The sequence below is a fragment of the Otolemur garnettii genome, unplaced genomic scaffold, assembly GCF_000181295.1.
Source record: "Otolemur garnettii isolate 467f Iridium unplaced genomic scaffold, OtoGar3 scaffold00039, whole genome shotgun sequence".
NCBI classification, from domain to species: Eukaryota; Metazoa; Chordata; class Mammalia; order Primates; family Galagidae; genus Otolemur; species Otolemur garnettii.
In genome coordinates this window covers 10,381,275-10,401,643 of record NW_003852434.1, presented here as the reverse complement: position 1 = coordinate 10,401,643, position 20,369 = coordinate 10,381,275, and the positions used below count along the sequence as shown (strand labels likewise).

At 43.7% G+C, this 20,369-nt stretch overlaps 1 protein-coding gene across 1 annotated transcript in view; it reads left to right on the top strand.

Annotated features, from left to right (window-relative positions):
- The window catches only part of ANXA3 (annexin A3), a 43,181-nt gene that overhangs the window by 10,893 nt on the left and 11,919 nt on the right, over nucleotides 1-20,369 (top strand). Inside the window, exons 3-6 of the mRNA XM_023513348.1 lie at nucleotides 8,565-8,652; nucleotides 12,038-12,132; nucleotides 14,875-14,988; nucleotides 18,301-18,391. Of these exons, the coding sequence (XP_023369116.1) occupies nucleotides 8,565-8,652; nucleotides 12,038-12,132; nucleotides 14,875-14,988; nucleotides 18,301-18,391 (388 nt within the window). The remainder of the gene's footprint in view (nucleotides 1-8,564; nucleotides 8,653-12,037; nucleotides 12,133-14,874; nucleotides 14,989-18,300; nucleotides 18,392-20,369) is intronic.

Genomic DNA, 20,369 nt, shown 5'->3' with positions numbered 1-20,369 from the left:
GAACTGGACGTTGAATCAGTCGGCAGCTTGACTTGAGATTTTCCAGGCTCCAGAAGTATGAGAAATAAATTTCCATTGTTGATGAGCTACCTACTTTATGGTATTTTGTTCTAAAAGCCTGAAATGACGAAGACAACCAGCCACTGTCCTCCAACCAAGGACCATTTACGAAGACGTGGATGATGCCGCATTCCTCTCTTCCGGGAGCCATGTTTTCTTTTCCCCAGTTAGCTTGCGGGTCCCGTAGACAGAGGTGCCACCCGCAGGGGTCAGATGTGCATAGAGCTGAGTATGTGGCTGGAATAGCCACACTAGTCTTCAACTCTCTGTGACCTTTAGCCAAGAGGAGAATTTGATCAAGACCTCCTAACTAAGTTAAGCACTTGACCTTGATTGTGGGACAAAAATATAATCCTCTAATAATGGTGCTAGATGACTCAAAAGAAAAGGAGTATAAATTATTTATAATCTTCTTCAAACAAATACATGGAAGTTATGCTGCGGAAGCTGTTTGTGTTGATAGCGACTTTCTGGGGTGCTGTATTTCAAGCTCAGCCCCAACGGCTGGGTTTGCTGCCTGTGTCAGAGAAGCACTGGGTGCCTGGAGAGACGGGCAGGGGACACGGCAGGATCAGCGGACACATCAGGGCACTTCAGTTCTCTGGTACACTTGGCACCACCTGGCTCCTGTAATAGCTCACAAACCTCCCAGGATATGGTCTGTGGCTCCCAAGTCACTTTGGTTTCTGGACTGTTGATACTCGCAGGAAGCAGTGTCATCAGGCAACCAACTGTCTAGTGAAGGCCATGGAGAAATTCCACCCCCTGGGATGTCACTGTCCTGCTTCCTTCTGGCAAACTCATTCACATTTATTTATTTATTTAGAGACAGCCTTATTTTGTCACTCTCAGTAGAGTACCATGGCATCACAGCTCATAGCAACCTCCAGCTCTTAGGCTAGGGTGATTCTCTTGCCTCAGCTTCCCAAGTTGCTGGGACCATAGCGCCTGCCACAACGCCCAGCTATTTTTATTACAGTTGCCACTGCTGTTTTAGCTGGCTGGGGCCGGGTTTGAATCTGTCACCCTTGGTATATAGGGCCAGCACCCTACCCACTAAGCCACAGGCACCGTCCTCATTCACATTTATTAATTAAGCCGCTGTCTTGGATATATGGTAAGGAGTGAAACAAAATCTCTCCACCTTTGACAACTTTTAGAGGAGAGATATAAACAGTGGGGACACTGAGTGGCTATGGAGGGGGTGGCTGCCAATGTGGACCCCCTGAGAGCACCGAGGAAAGTCTGCCAGAGAAGGGGGCCATGGAGGAGGGGCAGACGGTGGAGGCTCAGTCCAGCTGAGGGAGGAGCACAGACAGCGCCACTCAGGTGGGGAAGGGGTTGAGTATCCCAGCTGGACGTTCAGAGAACTCAGGTGTGGAGAGAAGTTGGGATGGACCATGTAGGCCGGACAGACCACGCAGGCCAGACAGACCATGCAGGCCCGACAGACCACGCAGGCCGGACAGACCACACAGGCTGGACAGACCACGCAGGCCAGACAGACCATGCAGGCCCGACAGACCACGCAGGCCGGACAGACCAGTGCAGGGGGAGAGCGCTGAGTAGGGAGTGACAAGATCCTCGCCTGCCAAGTGGGAACTGGTCAGAGACCACCAGGAGGCGGAGAAGGAGACACTGCAATCAGGAGGGGCCATGGTGGTGACCTGGCTGACAGCGGGGCCAAGAAGCTGGGAGGAGTGCAGGGAGACGCCCCTTCCGGAGTCTCAGCAGGCCTGCAGACAATCGGAGGGAGGAGTCAAAGCAGACGCCCAGGTTTCTTGTGCCTTTTGCAGGGATAGGGACAATCAAGGACACAGAGCAAGGTGGGCAAAAGCCCAGAGCAGGAGCCAGATTGCCTGGGTCCAAATCCTGTCTGTGCCTCAAACTAACCCTGGGATCTGGGACCAACTTCTTAAGCTCTCTGTGCCTCCATCTTCCCCCCATCAGATGGGAGTGGCACACCACCTCTTCACAGCGTGCTGCTGAGGGTAAGTGAGCAGGCATGTACACCATCTGAGTGTCTCGAGGGGGAGAAACAGCTGGGGAGGAACTACTGAGTTGATACGTGACAAAGCAAACCAGAGCGTGGAGTAGACCAGTCAATATACAGAAGCAAAGCTCGACATCCACGTCTGGGCTGGAGCTTCACTGTGGCTGTTGTCAGCGGACAGAGCGGGGATGGAGGGATTAGAGGGAAGAAAACAGAGAAGAACTTCCCACTCTGGAGGCCAAAGGGGAGGGACTAACAACAGGACGAAAGGAGGCTGTCCCCCCCACCCCCAAGACGGGAACAGCAGCATGGCCGCGGTTAACACACTCTTCTGGGGAGTCAAGGCTTCTCCCTGCTATGCTTGTGTTTCATGGGAAACAACACCCATTGCGTTTTTGTCCCTGTCTTCCCTGATTCCTGGTCACATTCATCTCCCTCCTCCGGCCACACCCGCCTGCTGTCACATTCCAGTGCTCTTGCTGTGAGAGTGCCCCTGATGAAAACCTGGAAATTATGACTATTTCTCCTTCAAGGGAGCTCAAGAACCAATGGAAACATTTTGTTCTGTCCTCTTGGACATTCCAAACAAAGCCACGATGTCAGACTGACACCCCTCAGGTGCCCCTGCACTGCCAGTCCTGCCCTCTGTGGGACATTCACCACCTTCCTGTCCTCTGCCCTCTGGACTGCAGAGTGAACCCGTGGCGTGGGCAGAGGCTCCGCGTTCTGTTGACACAGTGGCCCTGGCAGCCAGTCGGAGAAGGCGCCCCAGGCTTTCCCGTAGGAACTGGGTGCCGACCAGCCTTCCTCACTGCTTTTCACCTGCTGTGTCAACCACATAGGGCTGATCTAATGAAGTTCCACAAGCTGGTGGCTTCAAACAACAGAAATGTATTCTCTCACAGTTCTGGAGTGTAGAAGTCTGAACCAAGGGCCATCCTCCCCCTGAAACCTGCAGACCAGCCCTTCCTCGCCTCTTCCAAGCTCTGGTGGCTTACGGGTATAGGAGTGTAATAATAATAACTCTGTTACAAAAGACAGATGCACAAGACAAAATCAAACAGAACTTTATTAACGTATGTATTTCAGATGTGCAGAAGCCCTGAGTGGTTCTCAGAGAGCAAGATGCTTACATAACCCCTTCTACAAAGAGCAGTGAATTTTTAATGACAAGACGATGGGAGAGGACTTTGTTTCTACAGGCAGCAACAATGGGTGGGGGCAAATAACTGGCAGGTGAAGGTTAGTGAACTTGCTGCCATCAACTCCTCTAGTACCGCAGCCCGCTGCGGAGGGCCGAAAGCAGTCCTCCATGGTGTGCCTTTGTTCTCCCGAGAGAGTGGGGCAGGACACCGTTGTCTTCGTAAATCTTTATCCTGCTTTTAGGCATTTTGGATGGGGGGGCCACCTTACCTGATAGGGCCTCATCTTAACTAATTATACCTGCAATGACCCTGTATCCAAATACGTTCACGCTGTGCTGTGGGTCAGGACTTGAGCTCCACAGCGGGGGCTGTGACAGCTGTGTCATCTGACTCCGTTTCATCTCAGGGCCTTTCACTATAAGCTGAAGGGTTTCAAAACTGCTTTTTACTTGAAAAATTGAACATTTTCTGAGTTTTGATTCCTGTATTTTCTTTCTCTCTTTTCCGATCTACTGCTAAGAATCGTGTGATTACTGTGTTTTTGGTACTTTACTCTATTTTTCCTTATATCGTAAAGCTTCATGACCCAACAGAGTGTCTTGACTTTGAGCAGAGAATGAGCGTTTCTCCCTGGCTCTTTGAAAGCTCCAGAGCCCTGGAGTTTATCTGAGGCTTTGATGTGAACCCCTAATTATTTTTATTTGAGACAGAGTCTCACTATGTCACCCTCAGTAGAGTGCTGTGGTGTCAAAGCTCACAGCAACCTCAGACTCTTAGGTTTAAGCAATTCCCTTGCCTCAGCTTTCCATATACCTGGACTATAGGCACCCGCCACAACCCCTGGCTATCTTGTTGTTGTTGTTATTGTAGTTGTCATTGTTGTTTAACTGGCCTGGGCTGGGTTCGAACCTGCCAGCCTTGGTGTATGTGGCTGGCACCGTAACCACTGTGCTATGGGCGCCAAGCCTGAAGCCCTGATTATTTTATTATGGCCTTAGGAAGTGCTGAGTGATGTGGCTTCGCCTCATCTTCAAACTGAGGCAAAATAATAGCACCTGCTATTCCCACTGTGGAGCGTTTGCCTTTAAATATGTCTCAGAGCAGCCAGCGGGGTTGGCATCTTGTGTTTTTCTCTTTCACTCATCTGAGTATAAATGTTTAACTTCTTGCAAACTCAGTATACTTTGTGTGGCTTTTGTGAGTCAAAAACCAATTGGCCACTCTCAGGGATCATGGTAGAGAGGTCCCCAGGCTCACCTTGTGGCTTCAAGGCATCTTGGGCTATTGCTGACCTGTCCAAAGGGTTATTTTTGGAGAGCAGGAAAAATCATATTGGCATGAAGTAGGTGCCGCTTAGTCTAGTAATTCAGAGCCAAGACTGAAGGGACAGACCATGTACTGGCTATGAACTTGGGCAAGTGGCTTAAACATCAGCTTCATTACCTGTGAATAGGATTTGTTTATCTGCCATGTAAGTTGATTGTGAGGATTGAATAAGCTGCTTAGGACAACATTGGGCAGGTGGTGAGTGACAGCAATTGCTCTAGAATGAAGAGCTCCTGTAATTTTCGCCTGTAATGTAGACAGTCCTTGCTTTAATTTATTTTCCACCTTGTTTCAGCATCATTTTCCTTTTGGGGGCATATGAAGGTCAAATTTGAGAAAAGGAAAACAACTAAATGTGTTTAAGGGATGTGGCTGGAAATCTGATGAAACAAGATTAAAAAAGAACAGACTTTGCCAAGCGTTTGTGCGATATCTCGCTAGCACCGACCCTGTGTGTACTGGGGCAACTGCAAATAAACTCCGCCGAGTATTGATGAGTAATATAAATATCAAGGAATCAAGCTGCAGTGAAGCAGGCAATGTCAACAGCTTTGTTTGGCTGTAAAAAGGCCAACATTCCTGAAACAATGAGCTCATTGTCAAATTCCTCCTCTGCCACGCCCCTGAAAGAATCCGTGGGCTGTTTGTTCATTTTTACTTTTGTTTTCTAGGCAGCTGAGCATGAAATAGAGCAGTGATTCTTAAACTTGGATGTGCATTAGAAGCACTTGGAAGACTTATTAAAATGTAAATGTTGAATCCTAGCCCCACAGTTGCTGACTCAATGAGGGTGGGGCGGGGCCTGAAAGGTGCATTTCTCTTCAGTTCCCTGGTGATACTGATGTGCTGATCAGGGACCACACTTTGAGAACCACTAAGACAAAGTCCTCTGAGGCCCCGTGATGTGGTGTAGAGCACGGGGCACGGTAGTCCTAAGAGATGGATTTCAGCTTCTGGGGAGTCTGTCCTTATCAACGTTGCCTGCTTCACAGAGTTCTGTTAAGCAAATAATCTGAGATTGAATTTTTTCCATTTTTAGTTGAAAATAATAAGATCCACCTCATTAAGGTCCTTGTAAGAGTTAAATGAGATGCTCGTAGAACATTATTCACTGCCTGCAGTGTTTGTAGTTACTGTAAGATTTTTTTGGCAGGGGGTGGGGGAGTAAGCCATGTAAATATTTCTGAAAGATCTGGACAGCCAAGTCTATCAAATGAATAACACCCTTCATTGAAATAGCTGAAGAAGCGATTTTAAATATTTCATTAAATTCCCGTGCTCTTTTTTAACCTGGTGTGTGTATGTGTACTTTTTATTTTTATTTTTTAATGTAAACAAGTGGTTCTTCCCCATGTAGTTCTTACTAGGTAAAGTTGCATAATAGGTCTGGAATTTCATCCTCCTTTAATTCTGCTCAGTGGGATTGTGGCATATTTGATGTGTAGGGGGTACAGGGCAGTGGAAAGGTCACAGCTACAATGCGAACCCTGAGTTTTCATAATTCACAAACAACTAGGCTCTGATCACAGTTCTGTCTTCTTGCATTCAGAAGCAGCCATGTAAATATCCATGTGGCACAGAATCAACTGGGAGCTTTTTAAACATATGGAATTTAACAACCCGCCTCCAAAGAATAGGATTTGGTGTGTCTAGGATGGGGTCTGATCATATGTATTTTAAAGCATTATTCCAGATGGTGCAGACACTACATTTCAAGGAACACCCAAGTCTCCAAGGTGTCAGCATAGAAAAAATATGGAAGGAAGGAAGGAAGGAAGGAAGGACTCCTAGAATGGGCTAGAATAGTCTAGTGTGAGTTTAAATTCATGTTACGTTGTTCAGTCAACTGTGTGGACATGAGCAAATTCTCCAGTTTCCGTAAGTCTGGTGCCACTTATGTGTCATGGCTCAGTCTCGTCTGTCAGGGCGACAGGCAGGTTGTAGTTAACACGTGCTGTATAAAGTGCCTGGCACGGTGCTGGGCTTGGAGCTCACGTGCTCTAGAATCAGGTTGGTTCTTAAATGCCAGACGTGGAAGGTGGACAGATAAGTTCAACACAAAAGCTCATAGATATGGCTACATATGTGATATTCCTATTTCCACAAAAAAAAAAAATTCTTTGGCAGATAGAACAGAAATGAAGCCATTTGGCTTTGTGAATCCATAAACTATTTACTAACTGTTAGGGAGACAGAATTCTCTGAAGATGATGTTAAAGTGACTGATTTCTTATAGGTGTTGTCAGGTCAGGCACATTAACACCTAGTTTTTAACTTGTTAGAGTTTTTTTTTAGATTTGAAACTTTTTTTATTTTTGGCGCTTTAAGATTAAGTAGTGTTTGATTGTATTAAAACAAATTATTCAGTCTGATCTGTTGAGTCAGAAGAGTGTCATTTTTTCACTGTGCCAGAACATCAAAATTTTCCATCCACTTTAATGTGACGAGATAATGTCTTTCCGTGAGAGCGTTAAAGACTTGAGGCCAGCCTAGACGAATCCATGTTGACACAAGACAGCAGGGCCAATGTCATTCAATAAGAGAATGGGGAAAATGTGTTTAAAAAGAGAACATTGTTGCTATAAAGACAGAGTCCTTTATTTTTTCAGACTTTTAGGTTACATTATTCTCACTTACAAGATAAAGTTCAAGTTGTAGAAGAGCCCTTCACCCAGGGGGCGTGCCCAACACCCTCACATTGTGCACAATAGGTGAGATCCCACCAATTGCTCTAGTTTCTCCAGGAAACCCCTCCCCTCTCCCCCCCTCCTTTCTCCCCTCTTCCTCCTTTGCCACCTCTCCCCCCCCTTCCCTCTCTCCCCTCTTTTTCTTCTCTCTCCCCTCCTTCTCTACCTCCCCCTTGCTAGACTATATTTTTTTATCATTCGTGTGGGCCTGTAATTGTTTACATATTGGTTTCATATTAGTATTGAGTACATTGGATATTTTTTTCCATATTTGAGATACTTTACTAAGAAGAATGTATTTCAGCTCTATCCAGGTAAACACAAAAGATGTAAAGTCTCCATCTTTTTTTTTAATGACTGAATAGTAGTCCATAGTATACGTATGCCACAGTTTGTTAATCCATTCATGGGTTAATGGACATTTGGGTTGCTTCTACTACTTGGCAATTATGAACTCAGCTGCATTAAGCATTCTGGTGCAAATGTCTTTGTGGTAAAATGATATTTGTTCTTCTGGGTAGATAGCTAGTAATGGAATTGCAGGATCAGATGGAAGGTCTACTTTTAGTTCTTTGAGACTTCTCCATACTTCTTTCCATAAAGGTTAGGAAATATAATATAAGTACATGTTACTCTGGTTTTTCTCAAAGTCTTTGTGGCTTTCCTTCTACAGACTCTAAGCAATTTTAAAATACTCTATTCATTCTGTAGTAATCTTCCCCAGCTTGCTGGCATGCTTCTAATTTATGTCTTAAAATTAGTAGCATGATATTTTTTACTTCCATGCTGTTCTTGAAGGTTTCAGGAGGGAATTTATCAACCACAATTGCATATCCATTAAACAAAGCTCAAGAACAGACACTCCTAATGGGGTTTTCATGTAATTGTCCAGTAGTGTACGATTTGCCAAGGGCAAATGGTCAATGCTACTTAAACATCTTAAAGTCTATAAACCACAATTCTGTGTGATCGTACTAAAGAGCTTTGAATTATCACTTGAAAAACAACAGGATGTAGGAAATTTCAGCTTCCTTGGTGCTTTCATGAAGATGCCACTTTAAAGAAAATATTTCTTCAGAGCCACCAGGATTAACATAATTATTCTCTAGAGAGCCAGGGTTTTATATTTGTAATTTGTTACATGAGAAAAAAAGGCCTCCTGTGACATGTGGGGGTGTGACACTGCCTGCATAGCTGGGGGGAAACTCGAACTTGAAATACTCCTGAAATGTTAGGAAGACGTGCAAATAATGGGTTTGTCACCTGCTTGCTGGATGTACGTGGGAATACGCTGTGTAATATCAAGAAAAGTATTGTTTTGAACCAGTGGGATTTTCAAATATTTCTTTTTAGGTTGGACACCGAGGAACAATAAGGAGTTACCCAGGCTTTAGTGCGTCAGTGGATGCTGAGGCTATTCGTAAGGCCATCAGAGGAATTGGTGAGTGATGTGTTATCATTCCTTTCTTAGAACTGAAGCAGATCAAGATAGTGTCAATCTGAAAGTACCTACGTTGAGTTTGCCCAAATTGGCTTACTCAACTAGAGAAATTGTCAGGGATTTTGTAAAATCGTGAAACAATGAGGAAAAATATTGGGAGCCTAATTTTATTAAATTTTAACATTTGCTGTATTTACTTCATATTGAAAACTACCACCACCAATAATCGTAATAATAAATCATTACAAATACCGTCCCTGTCTATTGGTCCTGGATTTCATTCCTACCTCATTCTTCAGTGATAAACACCATCCTAAATTAGAGTTTCTTCCCATGACACTTTTAATGCCAGGACTACATATATCTGTACATATTGTTTTGCATGATCTCAAACAGCACAAAGTTGAATCCTCCCATCCTCATTCTTCTTTAATTTGTTTTTATCCTCTAGCATTCTGATTTTGAGATTTCCCCATGCTGATGCATTTAGCTCTAGGTCATTAATTTTTACTACATAAGAGTGTATTTCATCACTATATCATAAAGTGGGAATATTGATGGAACATTTAAATTGCCTATAATACTTTTCTATTACAATATAAAAATACTTAATGAATAGTCTTCTTTATGTCTCATTGTGCACACTTGCTAGCTTTCTCTAGAATATGACAAGAATTGGAATGTTCTAGGTTGAAAGGGAGTCCTTTCATCAAGTTAACCAGAAATATTGCCAAACTGGCTGCTCCCTGAATTGAATAGAGAAAGTAGCATTTCTTTGTTTTCATTTAGAAATTAGCTTTTCTTCCAGCAATGGATGGGGATTTCCTCTTGCTCCACACTGTCACCAATACTTGCTACAGTAATGATGTTCAGTTGTTCCAACTGAGTGGGTTTAAAATTGCATCTCACTCCATAACTGTCTTTGTTTGTTCCATAACTCCACACTCATTACTGATCCAGTTAGGCATCCTTTCTTGTTTGTTTGCTTACATTCTCATGGATCAATTCTTCACGTAGTTTATCCATTTTTCAGTTGAGTTGTCTTCTTCATGATTGGCCAAAGTTTTTCATAATTTCTGGATATAAATATTTTTAACAAATTATAAGCTATAAAGATATCTTCTCTAAGTCATCTTTTTCACGCTGATTTATAACCTTTTCACAATTATTATAATTTTATAACGACATAATAAATACCTAGTAAATAGGTATTTAGGTATTAAAACATAATAAATTCCTAGGCAAGTATTTTTTTTTTTTTTGATCTTTGCTCCTTCTTCTGAATCTTAGTTTATCAAATTCTATGAAATATACTATTAGGGCTTTGTATTAGTATAATACTGTCTTATTTCTGCCTGGTTTGGTTTATATTTTCTTCTATTATTCAAAGAAAGTTATTTCTTCATTTACCTCTTTTATTGCCTATCTATACCCGGTGTTCAATAGACTATTCCAGGAGGTTAGTGCTAAACCAAATCAATGAATAATGTTTACATTTTATTGTCTGTCTTTTTTAACATTATGTCTCTTTATGAATTTTTGTATTCTGACTGGCAAGCCTACTTTGAGAAGGAGATTTTTGTCTGTGAGCAGCACTTCAACATGTTCTGAGTCCAGAACCAGGCACCATAATGGCGTTTGAATTAGGGATGTGTCAGATCCAGTCTCTGAACCCTGAGGCAGCATGGTTTAGTTAGTTGCATGTGCAAAAGTAGGTGAGAAACTGCCAGGAGTACGGGCTGCATGGCACTGCGAATAGTTTGGGATGTTTGGAGTCTTGGCACATAAGACATAGAGAGTCAGAGAAGGGGTGGAAAGTGAGAATAGAGGCATAAGGCCAGAGATTGTGTAACAAGCCAGTCTATGAGCCAAGGGGCTTAAACGTCATCCTGAAAGTTACAGCAAGCCATTAGATTTTTAGCCAAGGAATGGCCCAATCAGATTGCCTATTTTATAATTCTGTTTAGACAATAATATACAAATGAATTATATGGCGGTCAAGTTAGGAGGCTATTTAGGTAAAGTATGATAAGGACACAGTGGCAGAGGGCATGCGGAGGAGAGGACAAATTCAGAAGATGCAGATGATTGCTAGAATGTAGGAAATAAGAAAGAGGAGTCTAGGATGATTCCTAGGATTTTTGGGTGGGTAATTATATTCATAGCTGTGTCATGGATGAGAGAATGTAGAGTGAAAGATGGAGAGGAAATATAAGGAATTCAACCTGGAGCATGTGAGTTTGATTTGAGTGCAGTTAGGGTGTCTGGTTGCTTACTGACACAGATTTTGGGATAGGTCCAAGTTGGTTATCAGATCCACAGAGCACAAATGGGCTTTAATCTAATTCTTTGTTTACTTGGCTATATGCAAGAATGCCAGGCCAAAGGTACAGAAGGGCCGCATCCCTCATGGGAATCCCCAGCAGTTAATGAAGTCTGCAGATTCTTTTGCCCATGATTGATGTAGATTGTATTCTGCTGTCACACATATCTATAGGGGTCACTTGGATGCAGAGAAGTTGAGCCCTGTGTTCTAATTGATCTTTTATACCATTCTAGCCATGCCCAAGGCCTACAAGCTAACTCACAACTTCCCAAACCAGGGGTGGTGCTCCACAGCAAATGAAGTGAGCCCAACTCCCCACATTTATCTTAATGCTATAATTACCAAGAGAAGAGGGACCTCACAGTCGTGCTCAGGGCAATACCAGCCCTGGCCTGGTATTATCCTTGACTTATAGACAATTGGTTAAGCATCTGGGTATCAAGTGCATGAGGGAGGTATGGGGCAAAGACAGAAATCCATGTTGGGGGGTCAGAGATTTGGATTTAACTTCTCTCTTCACTGCTTTCAAGCTGTGTGGCTTTGGCCAGTGAGATAAATTCTCTGAGTGTGTCTTTATCTTTAGTACAGCTCAATCCAGCTTAATCCTGCCAACCACATAGGGCTGCTGTGACAGTGAGTAAATAGGAGCCTTGTACAGGTAGGTTCTAAATGAGTGCTGGTTCCTATTCTCTAGAAGAAGAAAGACTTGTGTGTGTAGTATAAGGATGAGAGACCAGAGGTGACAAGACAATAACCAGACCCCACAAGGGTGAAAAAGTCGTACAACTCGCTCTGTCTGGTGTACAGATGAGAGTATTAGGACAATGCTTGTTTTCGTCCCAAAAAACTATCCAAACAAAGTTAAGTTTCCTTCCCTTAAGCCAGGTAAACACACAAGAAATAATGATCCCAATCTGGTAAGAACTTGGGAATTAGAAATTAAAATACTTTACCCTGTGCATTTGTTTCAGGCCCTTGATCATTTTTCTTTTGTTCAGGATATATGTATATTGAGCATGTTCGGGTTGATGTGAGTAAAGCAATTTTCATTTCATTTAGGAACCGATGAGAAAACCCTCATCAGCATCCTGACCGAGAGGTTGAACGCTCAGCGTCAGCTGATCGCCGAGGAGTACCAGGCAGCTTATGGGAAGGTACAGTGCAGTTGACCCAACAGGCAGCAGAGAAATGATTGTCCCGACTGTGGTAGCTCCCACACGTTTGTCCCAAGGGTAACACCACATACCCTACACGTCCACTCAGGAGCCTCAGATCTGAGTCCTGGTTCTGTCTTGAACTGACTAAATAGCCTTGGCCATGTTACTTGATCTTTCTGGACCTCAGTTTCTTCACCTGTAGAATGAGGAGGGTAGATTGGTAGTTCTAAAGCAGGACAGGTGGCCTGAATGGAGACGTCTATGAGAGTGGGGCTGCTTCCAGCACCCAGTAGGTAGAGGTCAGGATGCTACTATCACGATGCACAAGGCAGCCAGCTCCACAGCAGAGAGTTACCTGCCAACTATATGCCAAATCCCATCTTAGATGACTTTTAATTTCTCTTCTAACTTTAAAATATTTATGTAATTATAGGCTTAATCATTTAGCAAATGTAAACTTACCAACTCCTGGAAACTAACTATATAAGAACAAGTAAGACTTGGTCTTCGCTACACAGTTGCTTTGCTCAACACCTGTTCGTCAAGTGAGAAGGTGTCTGTGTCAGGTGATAGCCTAGGTATTGCAGACAACATTGATATAAACGTTCTCTTCCCTCTAACATGCTATTAGAAAAATCATAATCAAGTAAATAAAATAAGTTCAGATCTTGGTAAGTGGTATGGAAAAATTAAAATAGTGTGATTGGGTAGACAGTGACTGGTGCATGTCCCCTGTGGATAGGGCGCTGAAGGAACGTCAGCAGGGCTTGTTAGCTTATTCCCAGCCAAGGCTCAGCAGTGTCGGGGGTTCTGCTTGATCTGGGACAAGAGCAGTTCAGGCAGAAAGTGCAGCAAATGCAAAAGTCCTGAAGCAGAAAGAAACTGGGAATAATTGAGAAGCAGGAAGAATTCCAACATGGCAGGAATATAGAAAGTGAAGAGGGCAGAGGAAAGATGAGACTGGAGAGAGGCTTAGAACCTGCAGGGCCTTGGATCAGGCACAGTGTCTAGATTTTATTCCAGGGAGAGCAGGACACCATCGGAGTTTATAAGCAGAAAAATAATATAATCGAATTTTTAAAAAGAGTTATTTTGGCTGTTATGGAAAATGAACTGTGGAAAGGAAGGGATCCAACCAGACCAGTGAGTGCACTGAGCATGAGACAAGGTGTCCTGTGGCTCCAGGAGTGTCTAGGGACCATCCACAGGCATCCCCTCGGGAGGGTGTCCCCAGGTCCCCAGACTCCACAAAGACACCCTTCTCTGAGCTCCCTTTACCTATTAATTAACATACACTATTGAAATGTTATCTTTGAACATTTCTATTTTTCCCAGTAGGGCATAATATGTCACAGCCCCTAGGGCCCCTATGGCCCTGGTCTCCTCGCTGCAGGAAGGAACCAGGCTTGACAGATTAGAAATACAAGCTTGCAGGAGGCGGGCTAACCTTGATTGCAGGGTAGCCCCTAGCAACCTCCGCAGTAGCCTTTTATTGAGACAGCACAGGACAGGTGAGGGGAGTATTAGACAATAACTACGTGCCTAAGGATCGCCATGGGCTCGGGCTTTCTCCGCAAGGAGCACCTGCAGATGAATTGCCCCCTGTGGACCCCCTAGCTGCAAATCATTTTGCTCAGAGGTCATCTGGCTCTTGGCGTCCCCTACAATAATGTATTAAGGATAAGGGTTTTGTGTAACTCATCTTTAAATCCCTAGAATAGATCAGGTGTCCAGGAAACATTTGCCAAATCAAATGAAGGGCCAAGTTTCTGGGCCAGACAGCAGTTTCACATATAGGGACATGGATGATCCATTGACTGTTGGGTGTTTCCAAAACACAGAGGAAGGATGGAGGGGAAGGAGAGCACCCATTTCTGACTGTGGGACGCTTGAGGACGCGATGAGAGATGTGAAATAAGATCCAGCGCCGTGTTGAGGGCACATGGTGGTGGTACTGAGCATTTAGAGAGGAAAACGCCAGCATTCAAGGAGGGCTCAGGACACTTTTCAGTAGGAACACGCCCCTGCTGAGCCCCCCTCATCACAGCGGGCTGGGACGCTGCCAGCCTGCTTCAGAGCAGAAAACCATCAGGAGCAGGACAAAAGTTACTCAGTATTACTTCTTTAGAAAATAAAAACCATGGTACCTGTTTTTAAGCAGGAAAGAGGGAGTGTTCTATGTAACATTTGAAAACAGCGCCACAAGCAACATCAATAAGGAACGTGGGCCCCAGTGCCACACCGAGGGTTCCCTGAGTGTTGTTGCCAGAAAACTGCCTGCCACTTCCCGGCTCGCGTTCTCACTAGAGGCAAATGGTTGACCACTTCTTCCCTCTTCCTTTCTCTTCAGCAGTTGCTGAGAAGCGGGGTGCCCGGAGGACACCTGCTGGTGATGCTGGGCTCCTCTCCCTGCCGCCTCCCTGGCTTCACCGAGCAGCAAGCTTTTTATAATAACAAGCACCAAGCGCTTTTTATAATAACACCAAATTCCAGACGATGGCACTCACATAACCTTTCCCTTTGGCTCCCCTTCAAAAAGTCTGTATGAAACAGAAAAATTGAGGAGCAATCATAAACTGCAGGTTAAAATTCACAGGAATAGTCTCAGCACTTCTGTTCGTCCCCTGTAGAGGGCGCGTTGCTGTCTGATTCTGACGCGTGTGTTCTTGTGCCACCAAGGGCTTTAGACAAAGAGAAAGGAAATGCATTTCACATTCTCCTCCTCGTTTTTCATTTTAGAGGCTGAAAGATGACTTGAAGGGTGATCTCTCGGGACACTTTGAACATCTCATGGTGGCCCTAGTGACTCCACCAGCAGTGTTTGATGCAAAGCAGCTGAAGAAATCCATGAAGGTACGATCCCTCCACAAGCCGTTTCTGCCCAGGATTTGACTATGGTATCAAAACCTAACTTCCAGCTGGCCGCAGCGGCTCACACCTGTAATCCTAGCACTTTGGCAGGGTGAGGTGGGTGGATTGCTTGAGCTCAGGAGTTTGAGACCAGCCTGAGCAAGATTGAGACCCTGTCTAAAAATAGCTGGGCATTGTGGCAGGCGCCTGCAGTCCCAGCTTCTCCGGAGGCCAAGGCAAGAGAATAACTTGAGCCCAAGATTTGAGGTTGTATGATATACATGGCTCAGTATGATGATGTGATTGCACTCTATCCAGGGTGACATAGTAAAACTCTGTCTCCAAAAAAAAAAAAAAATCCTACCTTTCTTCTGGGGCACACTGGAGACGGGGTGGACTCAGAAGCTCTTTTGGTCTGTGCTCTCCAAATGGTGGAATGACTCTAAAATAGGAAAGAGTTGTGGAACCTTAAGCCCAAATGTTCGTGGGCTAAAAGAATATTGTCATATGCTTATTTTGTTTGTTTATTTTGACATGAGTCATTATTGAAAATAAATGACACTGTCACCAACTATAGCACTTAGGCTAAAAACCTAGTATTGTCCTTCAACTCTACTTTCTCTTACTCTTCAAAGCTCCCAAATCTATCAGCAAGTTCAAAGTCCATTGCTAATGTGTGCATTTCTCTCAAAGTCCATCCTACTGGTCCAGTCCAACCACCATCACCTCTTGGCCTCCTAACTGGTCCTTTGCCTCCTTTTTTGCCCACCACAAATTAATTCTTCAGAGAATAGTCAAAATAATTCTTTGCTAAGTTATTTTACAAATCAGATTATTTTATTTACCTACAGAAATCTCCAATGATTTTAAACAATTAAAATCTAAACTCCTTATTGTGACCTTCATCACCCAACGTGGTAGGGCTCCTGCCTGTCTCGGTGGCTTTTAAAACTTCTCTATCAGTCAGGGTTCCCCAGAAGAATCAATAGCCAGAACGTGTATGTTAAAAGAGAGTTATTATAAAGAATTGGTACATGACTGGTTAGGCAAGTTTGAAGTCTATAGGGCAGGCTGTCAGCAACGGCAGGTTGGAACTCTCAGGCACTGGCTGAAACTGCTGCCCACAGGCAGAATCTTTTCCTCTTGGCAGAAGCCTCATCTCTGCTATTACTGCCTTTTAACTGATTGAATCAGGCCTGCCTGAATATGCCACATCTTTAGATAATCTTCCTCACTTAAAGTCAGTTGGTAATGGACTTCAAGTATATCTACAAAACATCTTCACAGCAGCATCTAGAATAGTATTTGAAAAACTGGAGGTTGTAGCCTGGCCAAGTTTGCACACTAAACTGACACCTCCTCCCTAGTCAGTGACAAAGCTACACTGGCCTCTGCTCTTTGAACATAAGCTTATCCCTGTGGTCTTTGTACATGATATTCCTTCTATCTAGAATGCTTTTCCTACAAAGACTTTTAATTAATATTTTCTTAATCATACCTATTATCATCTAAAATTATCTATTTTTTGTCTGCTTATTTCCCATCTAATCAAAAGACAACCATCGTTGAAGGGAACCTCATTGGTTTGGTCTGTGTATTGTGCTCCTAGGTCAACACCAGGAAGGAAAGGCTCAGGGTATGTATTGATAGGAAGGAGGAAAAGGAAGGAAGTCTAGATCTGTAAGCCACATTCTGTCGTCCTGTCAGTGGTAGAAGATCCGAGAAGCAGATAGCCAGATGGGATTAGATGCACAAGAGATCTATTGTAGGGAATGTCAGTGAAAATAAGGAGCAGGTGGGTGGGGCCAGTGAGAGTAAGGAGCAGGTGGGTGGGGCCAGTGAGAGTAAGGAGCAGGTGGGTGGGGCCAGTGAGAGTAAGGAGCAGGTGGGTGGGGTGAGCCACCTGCAGTGCAGGGCTGATGCCTGTGATGGAAGGAGAGAGGAAGGAGGCTTGGACAAGCAGAGCTTCAGTGCACGGCGCAGCTCTGAGAAAGCCTTGACAGGTTGTTGGGGAGCCCTTCAGAGGAGTCCAGCATTGAGCAGAAATGGCCCCACTCCTGTCCCCCTGGTGTGTCCAGTCATTGGCTGATGCAATTTGGAGAGAGTGTGGCCTCAGTGTGATCTCTGGGGCAGACCCAAACATATGGCAGATTCTCTTGAAGTGAAATCTGAGCACTGAACCTCCCTAGTGACCACGTAGGGAGGTGTCATAGTAAGGATTAGATCTATCAGCAAAGACTGGAACGATTTCTCTTTTCACACAAATGACATCCCAAGTAAGCATGGCAGAGCCAGGAGTGGTGGCACCACCACATCAGAGTTCCCAGATCCTGAGGCTCCGTCATCTCAGCTCATGGTTTCCACTTTTTGGTCAAAGATGAAAAGCGGCTCAAGAGCCAGGCTTTATATCTTTATCCCAGTCAACTAGAAAGTAAAAGACCACCAAGGTTCACTTTTCTTAGGACCCTTCCAGCACATACACGTGATACATCTGCATAAATACCATGGGTCAGAATTTAGTTATATGGGTAAGCTTTGCTATAAAGGAAGCTGGAAAATACAGCCTTATTTAGGTAGCTGTGTGCCAAGTTCAAAATTGCAGGCTTGATTACTAAGCAAGAAAGACCAAAGAGATATCGGGGGTAACTAGGTGTGTCTGCCACAGAGGGACAGAATTCAGTCTCTGCTTACATGCTTCACTGCTGTCATTGGATCAAAGCCTAGTGTAAATGGCTTCCCTTGGAGTCACCTGGAGAGTGATTCGGTGACTCAGTATGAATAAGGCTGAGAGGTAACTAGTCCCCAGGCCAGCCGGGCCCATAACACAGATTACTGGGGATTTGAAACCTCCCTGTATGGAGAGGACAGTACATGCTGACCGACCCAGTAGAGGGGTGCAAGGATGAACTCATTGAACATCCTGGAGAGCTCATGCTGAGCTCACACAGTGGTGTGTTCAAATGCTTAGTCTGGTCATCCCGGTACACTGTCACCTCTGGTCTCGAACAATGTGGGTGTTTTCCTTTTACTGCTTCTCCCTAGAATTATTTGATGGGTTTTTACACTAAAGTAGAAAATTTGCTTGAAAAATTTGATGTCAGTTTGTTCCAGACAATTCATGTTATTTTAATACTAAAATGTATGGGAAAATAAGCAAACTATATTAGAGTAATATGGGACTTACTATCAATTTACTCAAAAGTGTTCTTCATCAGTATAAAAACAAGATAGTAAGACAGAAATGCATGGAATTAAGTTTTTGAAGTGTTCTAGAAAAAAAAAAAATATATATATATATATTGTTTGTATTTTTAGGGCACCGGAACAAACGAAGATGCCTTGATTGAAATTTTAACGACCAGGACCAGCAGGCAGATGAAGGAGATCTCGCAAGCATATTACACAGGTGTCGGGTTTTCTGCCCACCTTTAGCACTGTTCACACACACGTGAGCTGTATTGCTTTTCTTAGAATCCCCCTAATCTCTTTTTCACAAGGCATTTTGAGAAGGCAAGACTTAGAGAAAGGAGGATACATTCTACAATGGGCTGAAGGCTGTGGCTCTTCAGAAAATGGGAGAATATGATCAGAGCTAGAAACCACCTAACAGAGGCATTAAGGTTTTACATTCATAATAGTACAGCTGCAGTGGAGTTTGCCTAATTGAATTAGCCCTTTGCCTTGATATAAGAGACTCGAATTATTGTATGTTATTATATGTTAAAAGTTCTCAGATTAGACTCATGATTTCTGGAGTGGGAAATTAGATGAGCCACTTAGAGGATGTGTTGAGTGTATAGATTCATTGTAATCAGCAAAACACCGAACAGTCTGTTAACTGTGTAAAAACTGGAAAGTCCCTGCAGTGCAGCGCTGACTCTAACTACCCCGGGGGTGTGTGGCTTCACAGCTTAAGGTCACAGTCTTCCAAGACTGCCTTTGCTGCAGTTGTCAGCCCAAGAGCTCAGGTGTCCTCAGGCCACACACACTTTTAACCAACTACCCTGTCAGGTTCAGTAGCTCACAGGAATAACTCTCAGAACTCAAGCAAGTGCTCTCTTTACAAATAGAGTTTTCTTATAAAGGGTACAAATATAAGCCAGCCAAGTGCAGAGACTCTGTGTAGGGAGAGGTTTTGGAGAGTCCATGTGAAGCTGCCACTCTCCTGGCACAGTAGTGCATTATTACCAAGCAGCAAGCTCACTCAGTCACTGGTATCTGTAGTTTTTCCTGAGGTCTCATTACATTGGCATGATGGCTCGAGTCATTGTCCCTGTGATGGAGCAGTTTCCAAGCCCCCATTCTCTCCCCAGAGGTTGGGCCCATATTGGGGCTCAGAGACTCAACCCTATAATCACACGGTTGGTCTTTCTGATGTGACCAGTCTCTATTCTGAGTCATCAGCATAAACTCAGGTGTGGTCCTAGGAGACCACCAAGAGTAACAAAGATACTCCCAATTACTTGAAAAACTTGCAGAGATTTAGAGTTTGCCTCCCAGGAACCAGGGACAAAGACTAGCCCAATTCCTTATTATATTGCAGCCTTTCTATAACCTGCTCTAAGTACTTCAAGGGAGCCACGGTTTCCACATTTGTGTTTCAGTGAGGTCCAGTGTGTGACCAGGAGCTCTTACAGTGGAAGAGGTCACGGTAGCATCTAAATAGCTTTACATTCTCAACTTTTCCCCAGTTTTCTTAAGTTCATGATATGTGAGAGAACACTACTGAATCAGAGATCAGAAACTCAAAGTTCTAGTTCAGGCCCCCACATTATTCAAATATCATATTTATTTTTATGTATTCTTTTATGCCTCTAAATGCATAAAATAGTCAAATGCAAATAATTTTCATGTATTTAGTCCAGTTTTCAGCAAAATATTTGGGGTAAAGGGAGACCTGGGGAGACTGCATGAAATGACCATAAAGTCTCATCTGGATAATTCTAAAATTACAAAAAGGTCTAACAAAGAAGAACTTCCTTCTGTGACTTCGTAGTTTCAAATTAAAAAAAATTTTTCTAGGCAAATGAAGGATAAGTGTAACAATAGCACAACTATTAGGGATACTGGTGCTTGCTAAATGTTATCATTTAGATAAAGAACACATTTATAATGGATTTTGCTTAAATCAACTGCTTTGAAAAAGTTGATTTCATAAAAGAAGCTAAAATTAATGCTGAGAAAGTGTCCATCTGAACACAGTTCTTGCTATTGGATAATCTCATGTCACTTTCTATAATTGTCTTTCATCGATTTAAAAGGATGAGAATGTAATATGGCCAATCTGTAGAGTTCTTGAGAATGAAGCAGGTAGAATGCAGATCGCCACCTGTGTCACCTACCGCCAGGTGTATAGTGGCTCCAAGAGAATCACTACCTTGTCC